Source organism: Lagenorhynchus albirostris, chromosome 4 (assembly GCF_949774975.1).
Source record: "Lagenorhynchus albirostris chromosome 4, mLagAlb1.1, whole genome shotgun sequence".
Lineage (NCBI taxonomy): Eukaryota > Metazoa > Chordata > Mammalia > Artiodactyla > Delphinidae > Lagenorhynchus > Lagenorhynchus albirostris.
The window spans coordinates 119,032,971-119,058,609 of NC_083098.1; the positions used below are offsets into that span (position 1 = coordinate 119,032,971).

Sequence of the window (25,639 nt, forward strand, 5' to 3'; positions counted from 1 at the left end):
ATAAAATTGGGAGAATGAGCATGAAATGGACCACAAAATCAAGAATGTTGTATCTGGATTTTAGTCCTATTGCAAGCCTTTTTGACATTTTAAAAGCACTACTGACCCTCAAATCATTGCTCTGCTTAGCAATCACCATTTCCATCAATTTGAATGTTGATTTTAATAAACAAAGTATTCTTTTAAATGTTTACATTTTTATCCCCTCCCCAGGCTGCCCCAGTGAATATTCTTTGTGTAGTTAATCCATCACGATTAAGAATGTATGGATTACCCCCAAAGGGCATGGACTTCTCTGTCTTTAAGCATTGCTTTACTTATTGAAGGATTGACAAGCACAGAATTATTTCACCCATATGACAAGCTTCTGCCAGTAAGAAATAATAATAAGTCACAAATTACAGGACACTTATTTACATTACTTATTTCTTTTTCAGCTCACACACTACAATGACATGTTAAAGTTAGGCAACTAAATAAGAATTAGGCTTTGGGGCTTTGGATCCAAATCAAACTTGACTCCTTGAGCTAATATTTCTTTTCTTTTCTTTTTATCCTCAGGGTCTAATTTCTCTGTGCTTATAGTATGTGCAAACATGTTTCTCATTAGTGTTTATTTACTACCACAGGAATCACTTTGAACTCTCCTAAACCTAGTGGAAACACTTTTCTCAAAATAAACCCAGACCATATTGGGTTTTATCGTGTAAATTATGAAGTATCAACTTGGGAATGGATAGCTACCAATCTTTCCCTCAACCACAAGGTAAGAATAGCAGGTTGTGAATTGTTTTCTTTTTGTTCTAAGAACAGCATCATAATGACATTAATTTTCAACACATTTCGTTTTAAGATTCATGTTTCTTACCTTTTTTTCTTTCTCTTCCCAGTACTTTTCTTCTGCTGATCGTGCAAGTCTTATCGATGACGCTTTTGCCTTGGCAAGGTGGGTTTTGGAATGAGATTCAATCGTTTAAAATACTGTGGATCTTGTCATAAATCTTTTTAAAAATGAATTACAACAAAGTACTAATTTATAGTTTAAAATATCCGAAGCCACTATTTACATTATTTTTTTCATAACTTTTTTTAAAACTAATATGAGCCTTATAGCTAAAATATTGGTATCAACTCAACATATACAAAAACTCACCTACCTTACTGACTTTAGATAGGGTTTGTCTAATCAGAGTCCTTGAGCTAATTAGGAGTGACACTTGCAAATGCACAAAAGTGTACTGTCATAATTTGATTTATTAAAAAGACGAACAGTGTGTTTCATTAACTCATCTCTGTGAGCCCAAGCCCATTGTAAGATTTTATGGTTAGAGTTGTCAAATCTTATTCAGGTCACTGAGGTAAGAAGTATGAGACATAGCGCCCTAGGATTGAATTAAGGTACTGTTTAGGAAATTTGAATTTTTTTCTCATGGCCTGAAGGTAACTTACACTTAGAAAAAAAACAACCTACACTTTGAAAAAAATAATCAACATAGATTGGGGTAATGTAAGAGTAGTAACCACAGTACCTTTGAGACATTTTTCTCAGGTAGTCTAACACTAGTAATTCAACAAGTATTTTTTGAATTTCTGGCACTTTTGTAGGAGCTAGGGACACAGCCAACTTGCTCTGCTGGCTTTGTAGTGGCCTCATTTTAGACATAAGCAAGGTACTGAGAAAGAGATGCTAGTTCCTCAGGAAGCCTCATGGCCCCTTTGTCTGGGTTAGGTGTCCCTTTTATGGGGTCCTGCATTTCCGATAATATTATATTGTCAATGCTTATTAATTATCCATCTCACCCACCAAACTGCAAGTTTCACAAAGGTAGGCACCTAGATCATGTTCCTATTCATTTTATCCCCAGCTCCTAACTGTGCCCCGCCCCTAGTAGATGTTCATTAAATATGAGCTGAATACATGGCTGGAAGGATAGTATAGCAGCACTAAAGGCATGGGAGAACTATTTTACATGGACTCCCTAGATAGTATACTGGAAGTCAGAAAACATTTGTGACATTTTTAAGGAGGGAATTTATAGGGTTAAAAAACAAGCTCTCAAACCAGGTTAAAATCCTGGTTCTGAATAACCTCGAGAAAGTTTCTTAACCTGTCTCTGCTTCAATTTTATTGTTAGTAAAATGGAGATGACCTTATAAGACTCTCGTGAGGAGCAAATGAAATAATGCACATAAGGGACACCAAACATTGTCTGGTCTTTAGGAAGTGCTCAGCAGATTGTATTACTTGATGGAAAAGCATCCACCATTGTTTAGTAGCAGCAAAGAAGCATTTAGAAAAACTCTTATGAATTTGCAATCTAGATTCCCTTTGTAGGTAATAGACAACTTGATTCTCTTTGGTGAATCTCCAAGCTTAATCTCCTGGATATGTAACAGATTAATTATTTTCATTATGCTATGGTATGTCAATCACTCATTTGATAAATATTTATTGAGCACCTACTCTGTACCTGGTACTGTGTAGACTGGGGAAATTAAGTGGTGAAAGAAAATGATCAACATTTTAGGGAATTTACTGACAGTCCAGTGGTTAGGACTCCGCGCTTTCACTGTGGAGGGCACGGGTTCAATCCCTGGCCAAGGAACTAAGAGCCCGAAAGCTATGTGGTGCGGCCAAAAAATTAAAAAATAAACATTTTAAAACATAATAGGACCATTTAGATTTTTTTTCAGGAAAACTCTCTCCTGTGAAAACATAGTGATCTCTTCCAAAGCTTAGAATCTTGGCTGTTAGAAATTACACAGAGCTGTAATAACCTTATGGTTTAATTTCCATCACAACACAATGCAGACGTTCTTTTGCTTTAAGAAGTGAAAGCCTCCTGAACAGCTTTCTCTGAGGAACTGTGTACAAAGCAGATAACTCACACAATTGAACGACTTTCTCACATTTGCTCAGCTCCTTGGCCATAGCCCATAAAATTTTGAAGAGCTTCAGAAAGGTAGAAAGTGAAACAAATTTGAAAGCCAAGAAACATGTAGAATCACACAGCCACCAATCCAGAAAATACCTTAGCTATCACCTGAAATATCGCCTGAGCTATTATCACCCAGTTTCCTTCTGTAATGCATGAGGTAAAAGGGACTCAAAGAGAAACAGACCCCACCTGTGCTGGTTAGAGTCAGGTCCAGATCACTCTGAAACTTTGCAGAAAAGCAGAAATGCGTACTTAGATGGGTAAGTGCATGTGGTTGCGTTAGAATTTACACAGTTCTACTCTGGTATTCAAAAAGAAATGGGAAAAAAAAAAAGAAATGGAACTATTGTTTCATCAGCAAGACTAAAAGGGCAGATCTAAAAACAAAAATATGCTTGATACCCCTACCCCCAGGTTTGAGGAGCTAGTACTCTTACTGCCTTGGATGGAATATCCCGCTGGGCACATTTGTTGAAGATAAGGAGTAAAAATTCACCCAGTCACTTCTGAGTCCCCACAACAGACTCACTTCAACTATATGCCCTGCCCAGTAAAACCCTCAAATGTTCAACTTCATGTAAAGTTCCTCCAGCCCCCAGCTCAGGCTAGTTTCAGGCCAGCCCCCTGCAGTGGGAATAAAGCGCTTGATTTCTCTCCGTTTTGCTGCATGGAATTTGTACTTCTCACCATGCTGCCTCTGATTCCTCCAGTGTTATGGCAAGGAGAGCAGAAGGAGGGCAGATGAAGGCAAGAAAGATCCTGACATGCTGTCTACTTCTGGTCCTCTCTGAACTTTGCAGATGTTTAACACTGATCCTTTTCCTTGTGTGGTGCTTTCGCGGAATATGTACCATCCACACACATTCCACGGCCAAGGGTCTTTCTCCTGCAGTTCTTTGAGGTGAGGAAGTGAAAACCTCTGAACCGTATCCAGTCTACAGGAAGTATTCATATATCCTTTCCCCCGACAAGGTCTGGAAGGATAGGCAACCTCATGCAGTCCTGTATCTTCACTCCGATGTCAGAGCAGTAGCAACCACAGTCTCTCATCCTTTAGATTTCTTGGGGTATCAGACACCGGACCACTGTGCCCCCAAGCTCCAGGGTACACAGATAAAACTCTTCAGGTGGTTCCATTAAAGCCCCTTTTCTAGGCTTCATGTGAGGGGAAAAGCATCCTACACCCTCCTGTCTCCTGTGGGAGGACAGCATTCACAGTACACTGACAGAATCCTCCAAAAGCCCTCTTCTAAAATGTCTCCCTCTCCCCCTTTGCCGCTCCAATCTCTTTCGCAGGCTGGTAGTGGGCTATCAGCTAAGGGTCACAAAAACCTGCTCCTAACCATGTCAGTCCTAATTTGATGGGCCTGCGTCTTACTTTGGAGTGTAGGTTAAGGGGCTTGGTTTGGAGGCCTTGCCAACACTGAGACAGAAAAAATCCTTTTTTTGTCTACCTGTTACAGATTTTTTACCTTTTCAGTAGCTTATATGGCACTCTGCAGCCCTCTGTGTGACAAAGAGAGTGGGTGAGGAACAGCACAAGGGAAAGCAGAGTGCTGGCTAGCAGGCACATGGGAGGGACCAGGAGTCCCTAGGCAAGGGAAGAGTGGCAGAAAGGATGGCTTCAAAGGCCCCCTAAGCTAAGGATCCAGACAGACTTTCAGTCAGGCTTCAAGGTGTAGTGGCTCCAGTGCTTTCCAAGGTGAGGGTCAGGTTAGCAAATAAAGACCACAAGGTGGACATCAGCCACGCCGAGATTACAGACTTCTAGGTACACCAGATTTACCATTTCACAGGTGCTAACAGAGCTGACCAGACCACAACACAGAACCAGATAAGCAACTTTCCCCACCCTATCAAGGACTGCCTTTTAAAGAAGGGAGAAGTAGGGGAATGCGGAAAGACTCCAAAAGGGATCCAGCTGATTGCAAAGAGACTGTTTTAAGCCAGAAATCTGAATTTAATTAGTAAGTTAACATCGAGAGACCAGACACATGGGAAGTTTTCAAAAGTCTCCACACCATCTGAAGGCTCTGCTGAAGAACGAGAGACCATGGGGTCAGTTCTATCCACATAACCACCTCTCTCAACCATGTCTAATGTCCCATTCGAAAGCCATGTTTGGTAAGACACTATGTTTAATTTGAGCTTCTTGGAGAAGGACTGTGCAGTCTTTCCAGGTCACACCAGAGGAAGCAAAAACAAACCTTTTGTTCCAGATTCCCCAATCTTCTGGGTACCTCAGGCCAAGACAGGAAAGTAAGAATTCCCTCAAAAGACCTCTTTGTTTTCTTCTTCTTCTTTACAGCATTTTGTGAGAACTTTAAGTTTATAGCCTCCATCCTCTCCACACTATAGATTATAGGACAATTCTAGGATTTAAGTTCCTCAGGTTGGACTCTTACTATAAATGGAAGATTTCTGAATAAGGAAAATTCTCAACCAAATCTGGCTTTCAGAGCTGCTGCTGGTCTACGGATTTAACAGAGTTTGAGACTCAAAGCTGAGTAAAAATGCTGTCTTAGGTTGAGTTCCCTCAAAGCAGAGTCTGAAATGGAGGTTCCCGAATAGGTGGTTTATTGAGAGAGTACTCTCGTGAGATAGGGAGTGCGAGAAGCAGGCTGGGGCAGGGAAAAAGGCTGAGCGACAATATGGTCTCAGCTGGAGTCTAGCTTTGCCAGATTCCAGTAGGAAGCCGTATCCATGAATTGTACTACAGAGTGGATCCAACCTGAGGGAAGCAGGCTGGCCTGTTGCATTCCTAAATCAGACAATTAATGGCCAGGGGTGGGGGTAGCATAACCTTTTAAGCCAGATGGATGTATCTGGTCAAGCGCTATTCTCTGAGGAAAGTGCAGCTATGAGCCAACGCAGCACTGTAAGGGGGTCTGGGAGGGAAGGGCACTATACATGTCTTTGTTCTAAAAACAGATTCTTCACTCGTCGTCCCAGTAGTATCAGCATTGCCTAGGAACTTATGAGAAATGCAACTTCTTAGGCCCTACTCCAGACCTGATGAATCAGAAATTCTAGGGATAGGGCCCAAGGGTATGTGATTAACAAACCTTCCAGGTGTTACAGATACATGCACAAACTTGAGAATCATGATTCTAAATGATACTGCTCTTCCTCGGAAGTATCAAATACCACAGAGTAACATGATTTGTGGGAAATGAAAAGTGCATCAACTTAATTCTCGAAATATTATCTCTATAATAACCAGCAAAAAATTCACTCTCAGTCCAGTGTTCTGACCATGTGACTCAAACCTAAACAAGTGATACCAAAGTGGAACAACTGCATAGCTATCAAGTATGTTGAAAAAACAAGGCACTAGGATAGGATATTGATTTTTTCAACAGTTAAATATATAGTATTTCATCAGGGCCTCTAACCTTTGGATCATTGGATTATTTCCTTACTTCTACTTATGCTAATTTAGCCAATTCTTTTGGCCTTTGTAACCAAGACCCACTCCTTCTAATCTTTTCACCTACTATAAATGTGCAGCCCACGAGGTTTCTAACCAAATTACCTGCCATTCTTCCTCAACTTTCATTAGCCTTTTCTTTAATTTGATCCTCAGAGCAACAATTATTCTTCATAAGTAGTCTAAGAAAATACTGACTGGACTGTTGCACAACTGACTGTTGTGCTATCCACCCAGGAAAATAGAGAATCATTAAAATTAGAAAATTCTCAAGTTTCAACCATCAACATAAAACCCTACAATTTTTTTTTTACTCAATAAACATTCTCAATAAAACACTCCATTTCTCAACATTATTTATACTTTTATTAAGACAGGCTGAATGCTCCAAAATATAAATTCTTCTAAATAAGATCAGGAACTGAGAAAATAGAAGAAATCAGCTCTCTGAACTGAAAACAAACTGTATCATATCACATTAGTGCAAATCATATGATACCAAAGGTGTTTATTCTTATCTAGCTCTCCAGTACCAGTTTATCTTATCAACTCTCAGGGGAGAAATCAAGATATGGTTACATTATTTGCCATTCACAAAAAATTACCTCAAATATACTAGCACTCAATGCATCAGTATTACTTTCTCAATAATTTAAAGTTTATTCTTTAATTTTAACTTTCAAAATGTAATTTGGAAAGACAGGATTCCTATCTAAGATTCTTTCCAAAACCTAGGCTGAAATTTGAGGCATAACAGATTTCTGAGAACATTATTTCAAAAGGTTCCAAAATCTTTTCTAAGGAGGAAGAAATCGAACTCTTTAAACTTTGAAATGTCGATGGTAACTTCACTTTTTTGAGAAACAAAATCTATTTTTATTTATCACTATTATTGGGAAATGTATAAAAAAGGGAGATGTTTTTATGGTAAATATAAGTTCAATTGGAATGTTTTAAACATTCACAATTCTCGAGTACTGTTATATTTCCTATTCATGTCAAATGTAAAAAAATTCAATACAATACACTTATAAAGGTGCATTTGTATACTACAATCAGCTTGTGAACCTAAAATTTAAAAGTTTCTATTTGTCAATATTAACTGTATAGCTAAATGGCTTTCGTTTTATCTAAAATTCTGCCATAGCAATTTTTCAAATGCACACCTTAATGTTCTCTCTTCCCCTTTATTACTGAACATATGAAAGCTCTAATACATCATTGTGAACAAACCTCTTTGATTGGGCCTTAACAGTAATGCATTTTCTTAATTGTTTAATGGAAGGGTTCTCATTAACATTGAAGTCTATGATCCCCATATTAGTACTTTCAGTCGAAGGAAACTAGTCTGTGGTTTTTAATTTACTGTGGGCTTTCTTTTTCTTTCTTAGAGCTCAACTTCTAAATTACAAGGAGGCTCTGAACTTGACCAAGTATCTCAAAATGGAAGAGGAATTTTTACCATGGCAGAGAGTCATTTCAGCTGTAACCTATATTATTAGCATGTTTGAAGATGATAAAGAGCTATACCCTATGATTGAGGTAATGTTAATGCTATATCTTATGAAAGGAGATGTTTAGCCATTAGCAGAATAGGAAGATTTCTGAGAGAAGGAGCTCCTGGGAAACACAAAAGCATATCTTGCCTGCCAAGTGAAATCAAAGGAAATTATAATGACTTGACTAATCAAATCAAAGAGATGCTATTTGTTTTTTCAACTTGAAATGTATCAGTATTTCTGGTTCAGTATACCACTTAAAGGTGTATTTTAGTGTTAGAAGCAATACAATAGTTAATATTTTATTTAAAATAAACAACATTTTAGGGGCTTCCGTGGTGGCGCAGTGGTTGAGAATCCGCCTGCTAATGCAGGGGACATGGGTTCGAGCCCTGGTCTGGGAAGATCCCACATGCCGCGGAGCAACTAGGCCCGTGAGCCACAACTACTGAGCCTGCGCGTCTGGAGCCTGTGGTCTGCAACAAGAGAGGCTACGACAGTAAGAGGCCTGCGCATGGCGATGAAGAATGGCCCCCGCTCTCCGCAACTGGAGAAAGCCCTCACACAGAAACGAAGACCCAACACAGCCAAAAATAAATAAATAAATAAATTTAAAATAAACAACATTTTAAACCATAGATACAAACTAGATCCTATTTTTAATGGATTTATCTATGTTAAAATGAATCTATTCTCATCAAAATATGACATAATTTTTCCTTATTCTTACTGCTATTATTTCCACATTGAGATTTTATTATAAGATAGTCATTCTAAATGCTTTTCTTGGCTTTGTGATTTCTGCAGCACTTTTGCAGGACACTTGTAATTTTAAACAAATTCTGGATTCCAATCTCTAGCTCTTCCGCTTTCTTTATGAAAGAACTTGGACAAATGCTTTCATATTTGTGAGTCTTTGTTTCCTTTGTACAATAGGAATGTCAGCAGTTGGCTGCCTATGGTAATGGAATAGTGAGAATCATATAATAAAAATGTCATTTTTAAATCCTAAGCCAATATACAAATATTAGTTATCATTTCATCGATACTTGAGCAATCTTCCTTAGTGAGGTAAGTATGTCAGGTGTTATTCTATTTATTACACATGTTAACTAAGAAGTGGAGGTTAAAAGGGACTTACCCAAAGTTCTACAAAACATTAGAGAGTGATCCAGGATGTTCTTATGTTCGGGACTGAAGTAAAATTACAATGTTATAAAAACTTTAATACATCCCTTTCCTAGGACAGGCCCAAAGTTCTCTGAGCTAGTGGGGGAAAAGATTACCACAGGGAACTGTAGATTACAATAAACGGGAGACTGTTGCTAAATAGTAAATTATTACTCACTCTGCATGGTGCTTTTATTTCAGAAATACTTCCGAGATCAAGTGAAGCCCATTGCAGATTCTCTGGGATGGAATGATACTGGAGACCACCTCACAAAGTTATTTTTTACCTTTTTAAAAATTAATATTCATTTAGTATTCATTTGTATATGTTAAGACATGTTGAAAAGTGGTCAAGGCCCCAGTTCTGTGTGTGTTTCTTTTCTTAGATTACTCCGTGCCTCTGTATTAGGGCTCGCGTGCAAGATGGGAGACAGCGATGCCTTGAACAACGCTTCCCAGCTATTTCAGGCGTGGCTAACTGGGACCGTAAGGTGACTGTTCACCATGTTTTCATTTCTGGAAGACTTTAAACTGAGAAATGAGGAATTAAAATCTCTGAAATACTGTTTCTTCTTCTAGTCTTCCTGTAAATCTCAGGCTTCTGGTATATCGGTATGGAATGCAGAACTCTGGCAATGAGACTTCATGGAACTACACTCTTCAGCAATACCAGAAAACTTCATTAGCTCAAGAAAAAGAAAAGCTATTGTATGGATTAGCATCAGTGAAGAATGTTACTATTTTGTCAAGGTAAGCTGGAACTTTTGAAAAAATTACGTGTATTGGTACTTGATAATTTATACATCACAGTCTCTTTAAAATGCTAATTATGGATGATGTTTCCAAGAAAATCTATTAAATAGTTATTTTCCTGGCAAGAAACAAAATATCCCTGTAAGAGTTGTTTAAAAAATAAAGACATGTAATCTCATATAAAAAATTCTGGAGGTAGGGAGCTTCCAGTTGTGTACAGTGGTTCAACATTTTCATCCAAGACCTAGGCTCTTTCTCTTTCTTTTCTGCCATCCTCTACATGTTGGACGTCTTATGACTTCCAGAGCTCCAAGCATTTTGCCTTCACACAAACACATTCAATGGAAGAAGGACAGGAGCAAAAGAGCTCCTCCTCACAAGGCTCTGTCTTTTATGATAAGAGGTCAGTTATCTCCACTTCCCCTCATAATCCAGAACTAGGTCACCCTTGATCATTCTGGGTTATACTCTGGATCTACCATTTGATCATTTGCTGACTAGGATGAACTTGAATTCCTTTGACTGATTTGGGCCAATCATGATACTCTGAGGATGGGGTAGTAGTTTACCTTCCCTAGGATCAAGGATACCTTGACCCAAGCCCAGAACAAAACTGGTCTCTGTCAGCAGAGGAGTGTCTGCCACAACATGCATAGACACACACCCAAAAGGTATTTACATTCCACTCAGAAGGTACAAAGACTGCTTGAAGCCCATTTATGAATGTTCTCCCACTCCACATCTATGTCCCAAATCAACTAGCTTCTGCCTTTTTTATTTTTTCCTTAGTTATGGCTTCTGAGTTATTTACTTCGTTCATTTAAACAACACTTAAGATGTCCTTTCTATGTACAGGTATATAGATTGTGGGAATAAAAATGAACAAGAATGAAATCTATCCTTGAGAAACTTAAAGGTTCCTGGGAGAAGCAGAATATAAATAGTAAATTACAAGGCAATAACCAATCTGTAAGGACTACCAAAAGCAGTTTGCTTTTACTTAGCAGGGCTAACAATACATATTCACCATCTCACCTTAGGGCTATATGTGAATTCTTCTCTCTGCCCTAAGATATCAAGAACTTGATCATCTTGACATTCCACAAAACATTATATTGATTCATTACTTTGATGGCATTGTGCTAATTGTATATGATGAGAAAATTAGCAAGTACTTAGATGCCTTACTAAGACTCTTGTGAACTAGAGGATAAGAGATAAATTGTACAAAATTCAGGAGCCCACCACACCAGTGCAGTTTCTGGAAGTTTACCAGAGCACGTTCAGATATTCCCTCTGGGTACAGCCACGGCATAAATTTAATAAAAATCTATTGATTTGGTCACTTAATTTATCTTGCACTTATTTGCATTATACCATAATTATAGCCAATTAATCCAACCATACAAGTTACATTAGAAAGTTGTTTTTTACAATCTAGGGAAGAGCAAATAAGACAACTGTAATCCCATATAAAATAATAATATAAGTACTTTCCTTTAACTTGCTGGGTTTTGGGGGGTTTTTAGTATAATTGAATAACCAGGTAAAATGGATGAAGTACTTCTATTAAATAAATACAAATAATTTTTTAAATTAATAGTTGAAATTGTGGTTGTTTTTAGTACCTCCAAAATAATTTAAATGTTCCTAAAGTTTACATTACACTAGTCCTCAAAATTATAGGTTGTTCTTTAAAAAGTTAAATATTTTAGAAAATATTAAATTCTGTTTTATCATTTGTCTTGCTTAATTGACTGTGTCAATTGGTGACTCAAGAATTGAATTACTGGAATGAAAGCGATGTTCTATTGGAATTTAGCTAAGGGTGAACACTAAAAGTTCATTTTGAATTGTGTTTGTTTGGCTTCTCTTAGATATCTGGATTTGCTCAAGGACTCAAATCTTATTAAAACTCAGGATGTGTTTACAGTCATTCGATACATCTCATATAATAGCTATGGGAAGACTATGGCCTGGAATTGGATACAGCTCAACTGGGAATATCTAGTCAACAGGTGGGATGATCAGATAATGGTTTATTGTTCTGTCTGATACCATCTACAAGTTCTTTCTTTTTCTCTTTTCTGTGCTTTCTCTGACATCTATACGATATCTGAAATGGCATATTATCAGAGGTAAGGATCATGGTATTTTCCTTCCAGGGAAGCAATGTACTAGATAATTTTAAGCATAATTCATTTTCTGGAAAGTAGTGTTTCCAACTGATCAACAGAATTTTGAAATCTGCAAAGATGACTAAGCATTATTTTCAGTTTGGTTAAAACAAGTTAATTCTGCCTATTGTGCTAGCACCTAGCATAATGCCAGGCACATATTTAGTTCTCAATTAATTTTTAATGAAAACGAAATGATAATTCCTGGACCTGGGTTCCCATTAGAGCCCTACATCTTACTGAGTTCATATGGATAACTTTTGCCACCCTTAACCAGATAATTAAGCTTTAGGTATTTTGAAAATTTCTTTTTTTTAAATTATTTTTTATTGGAGTATAGTTGTTTTAAAATGTTGTATTAGTTTCTACTGTACAGCAAAGTGAATCAGCTATACATATACATATATCCCCTCTTTTTTTGGATTTCCTTCCCATTTAGGTCACCACAGTGCATTAAGTAGAGTTCCCTGTGCTATACAGTATGTTCTCATTAGTTGTCTATTTTATACATAGCATCAATAGTGTATATATGTCAACCCCAATCTCCCAATTCCTCCCTTCTTAAAAGCAAACTATATTTCCCGGGCAATAGCAGTTTTAAAATAAGGAGCAAGGACAAGAGATGAGCAAATGAGCTAAAGAGATGCTTTCCTAAATTTCTTATTTCTTCCACCTCATATGGAAGAAATGTTGCTACTCATGGTCTTGATCCTCTAAATTTAATGCTTATTTCCATTAAAAAGATACTTCTTTGACAGAGTATAAAATATAGATTATATGTCCCAAACAAATATGTAAACACTGACCAAAGAACTATACCATCTATAATCCCCATACCAAGAAATGGCCTGTGTCATCTCCTCCTAATCTCTCCTGTCTTCCCTTCAGCACTGCCTAGTGCATAATGACCACCTTATCAGAAATATTAACTGCAAAGATAACTTTTTATTTCTATACTCTTTTCTACCCTACAATTAACCAGTGTGCCATTATGTTCATTCACATTTCTTATCCTTCTGAGATCCAAATTATATCTCTAGCTCTCAGCAAAGATACCCTACATTGCTTTTGCTTACTTGTGATAAATTTTTGCCTTTTGTATTATTGCAACTATTGAATGTAACTGCTCATCCATTTCTATGAAGATTGATTGGCATGCTTGTGTATGTGTGTGTGTGGTGTGTATATGATGCTCTGTTCATCTGTTTATAATTGTTTCAATAAACTAATTTGCTTTAGAATTAATAAATCTACCTATTGAAAACATGTTATCTGGAGGTAATAGTTCATATTATGCAAGGTAGTACTTTCCATTTTGAAAGATATATGGCTAATGACACGTACTGTGTATTTTGTTTTAATCGAAAAGACTACGCAACTTTTTTTTTGGTACATGCTGTAAGAAACCTATGTAGATTAAGAAAATGCTTACTATTAAATTATTGTGAAAATATAAGTAAATAATATTCTATTTTACATAATAAAGTGGGCACTTCCTTATTGTTTATTAAACAGAATATTTCTCAAGGCTTATTTGAATTGCTGTCATGTGAGTTATTTCAAATAATGCATATTTCATTTTTAAAAATTAGCTCATTGTTATACCTCTTAAAAATTAAGAAGTAGAAAAAAGAACAGGTGTTACATTGCCATAAAGTCATAAACAGTTGGCCTTAAAATAAATCTATTAGACCTAATGTTGAAATTTTCAGGAAAAACAAAATGATGAAGTATTTGCAGTGCTAGTTCCAAAACCCTCTCCCAAGGTTTTTAATATTTCTTCATAGTCTAATGATCTAATTCTCATATCATTTCAAATAGCCTAAAACATAAAATTATATAATAACCACATGTCAGATACAAAAAAGCCCAATATTAATTATGGTTAGTTTGAAAAATATATAATTTCCCCATTAAAATTGGATAAGACAAATTAAACAGAAATGATCCAAGCATTAGCCAAATATTTTCAAACTCTTAAATGTTTTCCAGACTTCAGAATGTGTGGTTTTATTGCCTTTGTTTCTGAACAAGTTATTGTCATCTTAAAATAAATAAGCTGCTTTTTTATAAAGCTTTTGTTACATGATTTTTATGACAGCTGATGGCCACACCACTAATGTCCTTTCCACTTTGAGACTTAACCACAAAGTTCCAAAGATACTTCAGAAATTATTATTTGCTTTTGTTTATTCCATTAAACTCTTACATGAAACTATGAAGTTGAACGAACTCAATAAGCCAATATAGAGTGGTGTGATAAAGTTTGATTTAAATTTATGACTATGAATGAAAAATTAAGTCAATGGGACATGACTGAAGTCATTTAAACAGTATCTCATAAACAAGATAATTTAATAAGCACTTAACTAAAAGTTTTAAGTGCATCAAAACCATTTCTTCTGGATAACATAATAGTACTTACATAAATATTAAATCCAAGAAGATTATTTTTACATAATTATTTTTCAAAATATTTAAGATATAATTAAATCCTTATTTTAGTTTTAAAAGTAATCAAATATGATAAATATACAGCATATTTCCCTTTAAATGGTACACTTCATATGATGGTTTCTTGGAATGAACATATTTTGTTTTTATATTTCTGATATTTATACAGGTAGTTGCAGTTTTTATTCAATCTATTCATTGCTAGTTTCTAAATATATTCTTCAATTTTTTTTCACAAAGAACAAAACAGAAGAGGAATATTATAGAAATTATAGAAAGTCACTGGAAAAACTGTTTTCTTACCTGTAATAACAGACTTTTTTTGAATCTATAAAATATCATTACAGGAACTTAGTCTGATTTCCTTTTTTAAAATCTCAATTTTCTTATTATAAAATAGGTGTGTATTGTTTTGCACAAAATGCAGATAAGCAAAAATAAGGATACAAAAATCACCCATAAACCCACCACCTAAAAATAACCTCTGTTGTCACACAGTTTCTCCTTGAGTCATTTTTCTATGGCTGTTCATTTATTTACAGAAATGGAATTATATTAGACATATGGTTTTTATTTTGTTTTGTTTTGTTTTGTTTGTTTTATTTTGTTTTGTTTTGTTTTGTGTGCGGGCCTCACACTTTTGTGGCCTCTCCCATTGCGGAGCACAGGCTCCGGACGCGCAGACTCAGTGTCCATGGCTCACGGGCCTAGCCGCTCCGCGGCATGTGGGATCTTCCCGGACTGGGGCATGAACCCGCGTCCCCTGCATCGGCAGGCAGACTCTCAACCACTGCGCCACCAGGGAAGCCCAGACATACGGTTTTATAACCTGCTTTTTCTTACATTATCCTATATTGTGGATATGTTTTCATGTCTTTAAGTATGATTCTTCGATGTTATTTTAAATTCTCAGTCATATTTCAATGTGTAGATACATCTTAGTTTACTTAGCCAATCTCCATCTGCTGGATAATAAAATTGTTCCAAACTTTCCACTGTATAAATGATGTACTCATGAACATCTTTGAAACTGAACCTCTGTTCTCTTTGAACATCCTTGAGAATTTCCTTAGGATAAAAATAATAGTAGGGCTTCCCTGGTGGCACAGTGGTTGAGAGTCTGCCTGCCGGTGCGGGGGACACGGGTTCGTGCCCCGGCCCGGGAGGATCCCACATGCCACGGAGCGGCTGGGCCCGTGAGCCATGGCCGCTGAGCCTGAGCGTCCAGAGCCTGTGCTCTGCAGGGGGTGAGGCCAGCAGTGAGAGGCCCGCGTACCGCAAAAAAAAATAATAATAATAATAATAGTAGAAGTAATATTGCTGTGTTAAAGGATGTGTTCATTTTTAGAGTTTCTGATGAGTGCTGCAAAACTGTCATCCACAACAAAATTTACTATTAACTTTGACTATTTTTCCAACCCTTGACAATACTCAGTGCTGTCATTTTAAAATATTCTTGCTAATTGAGTACGTGAAAACTAATATCTCATTTTAAATTATAATTCTTTCATCCTGTAAATATTGTGGAGCATCTACTATGTGCTAGGCACAGTGCTTGGTACTCAAAGTACAACAGTATACAAGGAGAAACAGATCTGGTTCTCTGTTCTCATGGAGCTTAGAGTCTAATAATGAAGATCAATATTAAGTAAAGAATCACACAAATACATGTAGTACAGTTAAAACTGTAATAACTACAAATAGAAGAGGTTCAGGGCACACCGAAAGAGTGTAATGGGGAAACTGACCAAGTCAAGAGAAATTGAAGGTTAAGGGCTTTCCTAAGGGAGTGATGATTGAGCTGAATTCTGAAGGAAGGACAGGAGTGAATTATATGAACAGGAGGCAAAGCTTTCCTGGTTGAATGCCTACTATCAGAAAAGAGGAAAGATAAGGGCTAAGTTTTTCAGGGTCACATTAAGATTTGGGCTTTTGTTCTAAGAGCAATGATAAGGTCACTACAGGGTTTTAAGTAAGAAAGTAAAATGATCAATTTTACTCTGAAAAGAAAGCTCTGGTGGTAAAGTAAAGCACAGACCAGAGCGAATTTGAGGAAAGCAATTAGAGCTATTGGAGTAGTCCCAGCAAAAGACAGTGAGACACTGTACTATGGATGTAATGGTGAAGATGAAATGATAAGAACATTTAGAATTTGGTAGATTAGAAATGGGAGGCAAGTGAGGTGACAAGAATAAAATGTCTAAATTTCCAGAAAAAGTTTGCAGAAGAACCATGAGTTCAGATCTACCTATCTAGCTAGCTATCTATCTATCTATATATATATGCCTTTTGAGTCTCCTTTGAGATGTTAAAGCGGAGATTGTTTCAAGGAAGTTAGAGTCCCTTGCCAAATGCTGCTTAAGGTTTGAATAAATCAAAGAATAAAAATGCTCACTAAACTTATTGGTAACTCAGAAAGAGTCTTTCAGTGGAGTGGTGGGGGCAAAACTCAAATGGAAGCAAATAACAGTCAGTAGTAACACAATGGAGGCAAGAAATGTAGAGAAGCCTCTTGAAAAGTTTGACTATGAATGGGGAGGTGAGAGAAGATATTAAGAGAGCGATGCTAGATCAAGGGAGAGGATCTTCCCTTTTTTTATATGGAAGATATTTTAATATGTTTAATATACTTAAAAGCTGATGAGGCAGATCCAGTGAAGAGTGAGAGATTTAATATGTAAGACAGGAAAAAGATTTTTTAAAAATTAATGTTTTTGAGAAAGTGAGGGAGAAATAGGAACCAAAGCACAGATGATAGAAGGAAAACAGGTATATTTATATGTTTGTAAGCTAAAAGATGTAGAGGTTACTATGTATTTTCTCCGTGAATTAGAAGACAAGACCATCTGAGGAGGAAGGGAAGAGGGAGAGTGTTTGGAGGTTTTAAGAGAGTGAAAACATTTGCAAAAGGCAATTCAAAGAGGAAGAGAATGAGTTGACCAGGATAATGCAGGACTGTCAATGTGAAGGGCCCATTTAAGATTGACAGCCATGAATTTATAGTATATGTATATATACATATACTATATAGTATATAGTATATATAGTATATAGTATTTTTATATAGTATATATAGAATATGGGGAATGTTGGGTGACCTCCCTTGACAGAATGTGTCTACGTGGTACAAACAAAGGAAATGAGCAGTTAATTTCACCCAAAGCTGGAGTTTTGCCAGACTCAAATTACTGAAATATAAGGGCGCTTAGGGCTTATGCAAAAATGTTACTGAAAATGGTAGACCATGGAATCTAAACTATATAAGGAAACAAGTGAAAGCAAAGGAAGAGCTGATGATCCAGAAGAAAGTAGGGGTAGGGATGGTCAATGGGTCAGAAATCCAGATAACGTCAAAGAATGGTCATAGTGGAAAGTGAATGGTAAATTATGTCATGGAGCATGCATAAATTAATAATTTTAGAGTCAGAGTACCTATGGATAATCACAAGGTATGATGATGGGAATTGGTGGCTGGAGTAGAGTGGAGAAAATACCATTGGAAATGAGGAGGTCAAGAAACTAAGGCGCTAAGCTGTTATATCTTCATCCATGTGGACCTTGAAATCATGACCTGAAGTAGAAAGGATGATAGGAGTCAGGTGCCAAAGTGTATCATAAATGAGATGAAGGGGAATAACTTGAAGGAACAGAGGTTCTTAAAGAGAGAGTGGAGGAATAATGGTTGGGAATCCATAATGGGGAGCATGACCACACCAATTCCCTTTCTGACCTGGTGCTATGGAGGATGTGGGAAAATAAACATTCTCCAAATAAGTAGTATTCCCCGTAAAGGGGCAGTTCCAGAGGGTCAGGTGGCGGGTTTGAGAGGTTGGGCAGCTCTAGACAGCTAAGTCAGAGGCAAGGAGGTACACACATTATAAGGACAGTGTTGAGCATAGATGATTGAGATTCTTACATTTTGAATAATGGCTGATGACATTAAGTAAAGGGAAACTGCTTGCCTTAGATTTCTAAGAGAAGAAAGATGAAAGACATAATGGATTTAAATTCAATGGTGTCTGTGATAAGAGTGAACACTGGACCTAGTATACTGAAATTGTGGATAATTATTAGAACATTTCATCTGTTTCCATTAATACATTTTCTCTTTACGTTTCTTTTGAAAACTGTTGATTCATTCCTTCACTAATTTCATGTTGGCATATTTCTCCCTATTACCAATCTGTAAGGGTTCTTTTTTTTTTTTTTTTTACATCTTTATTGGGGTATAATTGCTTTACAATGGTGTGTTAGTTTCTGCTTTATAACAAAGTGAATCAGTCATACATAAACATATGTTCCCATATGTCTTCCCTGTTGCGTCTCCCTCCCTCCCACCCTCCCCATCCCACCCTCCAGGCTGTCACAAAGCACCGAGCCAATATCCCTGTGCCATGCGGCTGCTTCCCACTAGCTATCTACCTTACTGCGTTTGTTAGTGTGTATATGCCCATGACTCTCTCTCGCCCTGTCACAGCTCACCCTTCCCCCTCCCCATAACCTCAAGTCCGTTCTCTAGGAGGTCTGCGTCTTTATTCCTGCTTTACCCCTAGGTTTTTCATGACATTTTTTTTTTCTTAAATTCCATATATATGTGTTAGCATACGGTATTTGTCTCTCTCTTTCTGACTTACTTCACTCTGTATGACAGACTCTAGGTCTATCCACCTCATTACAAATAGCTCAATTTCGTTTCTTTTTATGGCTGAGTAATATTCCATTGTATATATGTGCCACATCTTCTTTATCCATTCATCCGATGACGGGCACTTAGGTTGTTTCCATCTCCGGGCTATTGTAAATAGAGCTGCAATGAACATTTTGGTACATGTCTCTTTTTGAATTATGGTTTTCTCAGGGTATATGCCCAATAGTGGGATTGCTGGGTCATATGGTAGTTCTATTTGTAGCTTTTTAAGGAACCTCCATACTGTTCTCCACAGTGGCTGTATCAATTTACATTCCCACCAACAGTGTAAGAGGGTTCCCTTTTCTCCACATCCTCTCCAGCATTTATTGTTTCTAGATTTTTTGATGATGGCCATTCTGACTGGTGTGAGATGATATCTCATTGTAGTTTTGATTTGCATTTCTCTAATGATTAGTGATGTTGAGCATTCTTTCATGTGTTTGTTGGCAGTCTGTATATCTTCTTTGGAGAAATGTCTATTTAGGTCTTCTGCCCATTTTTGGATTGGGTTGTTTGTTTTCTTGTTATTCAGCTGCATGAGCTGCTTGTAAATTTTTGAGATTAATCCTTTGTCGGTTGCTTCATTTGCAAATATTTTCTCCCATTCTGAGGGTTGTCTTTTGGTCTTGTTTATGGTTTCCTTTGCTGTGCAAAAGCTTTGAAGTTTCATTAGGTCCCATTTGTTTATTTTTGTTTTTATTCCCATTACTCTAGGAGGTGGGTCAGAAAGGATCTTGCTTTGATTTATGTCACAGAGTGTTCTGCCTATGTTTTCCTCTAAGAGTTTGATAGTTTCTGGCCTTACATTTAGGTCTTTAATCCATTTTGAGCTTATTTTTGTGTATGGTGTTAGGGAGTGATCTAATCTCATACTTTTACATGTACCTGTCCAGTTTTCCCAGCACCACTTATTGAAGAGGCTGTCCTTTCTCCATTGTACATTCCTGCCACCTTTATCAAAGATAAGGTGTCCATATGTGCATGGGTTTATCTCTGGGCTTTCTATCCTGTTCCATTGATCTATCTTTCTGTTTTTGTGCCAGTACCATACCGTCTTGATGACTGTAGCTTTGTAGTATAGTCTGAAGTCAGGGAGCCTGATTCCTCCAGTTCCTTCTTTCGTTCTCAAGATTGCTTTGGCTATTTGGGGTCTTTTGTGTTTCCATACAAATTGTGAAATTTTTTGTTCTAGTTCTGTGAAAAATGCCAGTGGTAGTTTGATAGGGATTGAATTGAATCTGTAGATTGCTTTGGGTAGTAGAGTCATTTTCACAATGTTGATTCTTCCAATCCAAGAACATGGTATATCTCTCCATCTATTTATATCATCTTTAATTTCTTTCATCAGTGTCTTATAATTTTCTGCATACAGGTCTTTTGTCTCCTTAGGTAGGTTTATTCCTAGATATTTTCTTCTTTTTGTTGCAATGGTAAATGGGAGTGTTTTCTTCATTTCACTTTCAGATTTTTCATCATTAGTATATAGGAATGCCAGAGATTTCTGTGCATTAATTTTGTATCCTGCCACTTTACCAAATTCATTGATTAGCTCTAGTAGTTTTCTGGTAGCATCTTTAGGGTTCTCTATGTATAGGATCATGTCATCTGCAAACAGTGACAGCTTGTAAGGGTTCTTTTTATAGTGAAAATATTTGCCCTTTTTAAAACAAAATAATAAATTTTTAATTTTATGGCAGTTTTTCTTTAGTATAAAATTTTGTAATGTGTATGTGACAAACTTTATTACTTTTTATTTCACGATTTCTGCTTCTGTTATGTGATAAATTTTAAATGTAAAATTTCTCCTGTTTACCTCTTTATATATTGATATATTTTCCTTTATCTTTCCCCAACATTCCAACAGTTCAAGGTTTATACATAATTCTTGTGATTATTTTTCTTACACTGTGATTAATTGGGATGAAATTTTTACCTGTATTACAATGATTTGTATTTTGGTCTATAAAGAAATTTCTGATTCTTGTTCTTTAAGAGAGAAAATGCAAAAGAGATAGGAATAGAATATTATCTCGAAAGTGCTATCTTTGCACCCAGCTTCAAGTGTCTTTGCTTAGCAGACTGATATAGATCATAACCCCAAATATGCAAGCAGCTAATAAAGCTTTTTGAAAGCAGAATAAATAGCCTATATTCAAATTCCTGTACCTGCAGGAAGACAGGAAGTGTTAGTTAGGATAAAGGTGATAGAGCTATTCTGCTGTAACAGAAACACAGAAATGCAGCAGCTTAAAGGACATAAATAATTATTTCTCACTCAGGTTGGTCTCCTGAAATGAGCATTCCAAGTTGTTAGGGTAGTCTGACCTTATTCTATCTGTGTGGTTGAAGTTTGGAAAAAGGGGAGGGGAAAAAAAAAAAAGTCCAAGGCAAGCAATTTCCCTTTACTTAAGCAAGGAGGTGGAAGTTGAACATATCACTTCTTTTTTAAAAAAATTAATCATTTATTTATTATTTTGGCTGCATTGGGTCTTCGTTGTTGTGCGTGGGCTCTCTCTAGTTGTGGCGAGCAGGGGCTACTCTTTGTTGTGGTGTGCGGGCTTCTCATTGTGGTGGCTTCTCCTGTTGCGCAGCATGGGCTCTAGGCACACAGGCTTCAGTAGTTGTGGCTCATGGTCTCTAGAGCACAGGCTCAGTAGTTGTGGCACACGGGCTTAGTTGCTCCGCAGCATGTGGGATCTTCCCGGACCAGGGCTGGAACCCGTGCCCCTGGCATTGGCAGGCGGATTCTTAACCACTGCACCACCAAGGAAGCCCCGAATATATCACTTTTGTTCATATTCCACTGATGAGAACTAGATCACCTGTCTGCACCTAGCTATGAGGAAGGCTGAGAAATGTCATCTGACTGTGGTTCTCATGTGTGCAGGAAAAAAGGAGAACAGATTTGGGGAATGTAATAAGCAGTCTACCATCTCTGAGTAAGTGGTGTGGATATGTCTACAAAAAGAAGTGTAGAATTTGCTGAGAATTTCTCCTGAATTGGATTTTAAATTAAATATGTTTACTTACTCTGTTTTATACTTTCTGTACTTTGAAAATTACTTTTTTAAAAACTCCCAAAATAAAAAGGATATGTCTGCATTTAGAGAAAATATTTAAAGTTCTGGGCACTTACATACCCTTTTCCTCCCCTAAATTTCTCTTCAGATATACACTCAATGACAGAAACCTTGGCCGGATTGTCACTATAGCAGAGCCATTCAACACTGAACTACAACTCTGGCAGGTATGAAGATAAATTCCTCTATACTTGTCAAGGAAGGAACAGAATTAATTTTTTTTCTAGGAGAAGTGATATTTTCTCTATTCAGATCCAGAAGACAAGAAAAAAGAAATAATTCTTATATATAATTAAATGTACACCTAGTTTTTTCTAAACTGAAAAAAATTCAAACAACCAAGAAATAAATAAAGTTTAAAAGTTGAGAAACGTGAGGCCTTGGGAGGATTAGAAGGCTCCATGAGACCATTTGGTTTACCAAAGCATGAACAGTATGTCTCCCCTTTCCAGGTAAATGTAATCCTGGGATAAGCTGGTCAAGATTTGATTCCTTTCTGAATTCATAGTTTTGGAATTTCAAAACTAAGCCCAAATCTTTCAGATTTCAAATATCTCAATTCCCAGGGGGGTAGGGAATGTTCATTAATGTTGCACAAATAGAGATTGTATGAATTTTCAGTACCTGTATTAGATACTGGAATGTTACATTCCTCTGTATTAAGAAACAGAATAATCCTTATTTTTATAAATAACAAATACTACTATGGTGGAGTTTGGGGGAGGATTTTGGAGGGAAGAGGGAAAATGAACCAAGTTTAACAGATATTTTTTGATGAGCCCTCAATAAATGAACTGAACGCGTATTAAAATACTCCAGATTCCTGGAATGAAAGGCTAAGCAAAGCCATCATTTCACAGACCAGATTTTCCAGGGAACACCTTGGGGAATGTGCAGAAAATTGAGAAACCCGAAGCAGCAGAAAGAGCATGCCAGCCACCAGTGTGCTACTCTCCTTCCCCAATACATCAGGGCCTTTTTTGTGTGACATGCTGCCAGGTGTCCAAAAGCCATGGGTAATGATTGCTAATCTGAGAGATGGGCTCAATCTAAATGATGCACCAGAAAATGTATCTCAGTGTTATTCAGTGATACTGAATGTCCAGGAAAGAAGGAAATAAATCCAGAGTGTAAAGAAAATCCTTGAAGAATAATTGGGCTTAAAATTACTTTCTTATTTCCTTCTCTTTTATAGATGGAGAGCTTTTTCAAAAGATATCCAGAAGCTGGAGCAGGAGAAAAACCTAGGAAGCAAGTGCTGGAAACAGTGAAAAACAATATCGAATGGCTAAAACAAAACAGAGACACCATAAGAGACTGGTTTTTTGATTTGAATGGTTAATGTGTTCAAATTATCATATTTTAATTTTGTGACTGTATTGTTTCTCCCGTTAAATATTTGGTGGCCTAATTTACAAGCACTCTGGAGGGAGTCTTATACATAGATACTGCTTTTGCTAAGTACTTTAAATTGTTCCTCTTTGTTTATGAAGATACTAATAGAGTAGTTAAGGTACTCAGGGATTTCTTCTAAGTGTACTTCATAGGAGATTCTTTACAAACTGAAGAGAATTTAAGAGCCATTTTAATGTCTTTAAATATCATTCTTTGTATCTTAAATCTGTGAAAATAGAACAATTTGGTCTTAGCTTTACATTTTTTGTACCAAAGAAAAACCACTTAATCTTCTCTCTTGATTGATTTTTAAAGTTTAAATACCAGTACTTGAGGGACCAATAGTATCATCTTAATCTTTATTTTATTATTCAGAATTACACAGATCTAGTATCATTGTATTCACATATGTTTTTACTCCTTTAAATCCTATCAAAGTAACCTGGGCTTATATTTTACTCTAGGATTGCATGAGTTAGCCAAAGAAATGCCTCACTGTTGCCTTTGTTCCCATAATATCAAAAAAGAACTCTCCTCTCCTTTTAAAATAAATTTGAACGATTACCTTGAAAAAATACATTGTTTTCCAGTGTCACTTTACTCTTGAATAATAATGACTGCAGCATCCCCCAATAATTTAGCTGGAGGCAAATAAGATTCAAGAACCCAGTCTTTTTCATGCTTGGTACTCTGTCATCTTGCTCCATTCCCTACAAAGCTCCTTCAAATAAGCTATGAAATTAAAGGGAAGATAGTGCTTAACTCTACTCCATGGATTTTAGGGGAAAAGGGCTAAATAATTGGAAACTGATTAGGAAAGAGAGAAGGCTGATTATTCCATAAAACTATATGGAATTAGAATTTAGCTTTGACCTAACCTAGCAATCTAAGTGTGAAAATGAGGAAACCCATGGATGTCTCCAACATGACTCTGCATATGTGAGGATGTATCTTCTTATATATAACTTTTATGCATAAATCCTTAGATCCTAATCCATACAGAATAGCATTGATCAAATTTATATTCATGACTTGATTAAAGACATCAATTTTGTAGAAGCTGGTGGCAAGAACATGTTTAATATGGCACTCGATGCCTAGCAGATCCACAATACAAGTCCAATAGGCAGAAAAGATGGTAAATTACTATGTTCCAGTCTGCTATATCTGGAAATCTAAATTTATTTGGAACCTTCAGAAGTATAAGATAATTTAAGATTGGTTTGATGATAATTGAAGCACATGGGAACAATCAAAATCTCTGCTTTGACTTTACATAAAAATGTGCCCTAATCAAGGACTCTCAAATTTTGTAATCTTTCCTATCGCTGTCTCTTAATTATCACTTTTCAATCCACATAGCTAAACTGGCAAATTCAAATGTAGACTGGAGGGGAAAAAAAGACAAAAAAAGAAGAAATTTTCAGACTAAAACTTTTAAAGTATTATTTTAAATTACTTCAGAAGGAAAAAACACATTAACATCATAAATCATTAGGAAAAAAAAAAAATCCCTAACTTCAAATTGACCGCAATCAAAACCAGCACTTGAAGTCTATGTATTGTATCAAGTGGACAAATAAGGAAGTGGGATCGTTTATCCTTCTGCTTTATGTAATAAATTCTTAAAAGAAAAATATAAATTTGAGGGGGATGGTAAATGAAACAGATTCCAACTTGCCTACAAATCATTCTGTTCCATTCTACTTTAAGCACTAAAACTGAGAATGAATTGCTTAGTTCTCTTTAGCCCACGTGAAAAAGAACTGTGCACACTTTGCTATGACACCACTAGCTAATCAGGCCTTTCTCACACAGCATCTGGTTTTTAAAAGGCTGATGACCAGTAGACAGATCTATGCCAAGAACAGTTTGCTACTGTGCTTTCTTGGTTGTGTCATGATTTTTACAGCGAAAAAATTTAGTACGTTGTATCCAAAATTAAACCACGGTAAACCATCAACTTTAAAGAATTAATTGGAAGAAATGATCAGCAAAGTCATGTAGCAAGAAGCAGTGCCAGTAATAATGACTGCCTCCCCCTAGGCAGTT

General features: G+C 36.6%; 1 protein-coding gene across 1 annotated transcript in view; it reads left to right on the forward strand.

Annotated features, from left to right (window-relative positions):
- ENPEP (glutamyl aminopeptidase) overlaps positions 1-24,164 on the forward strand; it is a 95,730-nt gene extending 71,566 nt beyond the window's left edge. Inside the window, exons 12-20 of the mRNA XM_060148597.1 lie at positions 630-766; positions 891-946; positions 7,761-7,911; positions 9,240-9,313; positions 9,425-9,529; positions 9,618-9,788; positions 11,669-11,809; positions 22,281-22,359; positions 23,388-24,164. Of these exons, the coding sequence (XP_060004580.1) occupies positions 630-766; positions 891-946; positions 7,761-7,911; positions 9,240-9,313; positions 9,425-9,529; positions 9,618-9,788; positions 11,669-11,809; positions 22,281-22,359; positions 23,388-23,534 (1,061 nt within the window). The 3' untranslated portion in view covers positions 23,535-24,164. The remainder of the gene's footprint in view (positions 1-629; positions 767-890; positions 947-7,760; positions 7,912-9,239; positions 9,314-9,424; positions 9,530-9,617; positions 9,789-11,668; positions 11,810-22,280; positions 22,360-23,387) is intronic.
- The last annotated feature ends 1,475 nt before the right edge of the window (positions 24,165-25,639 follow it).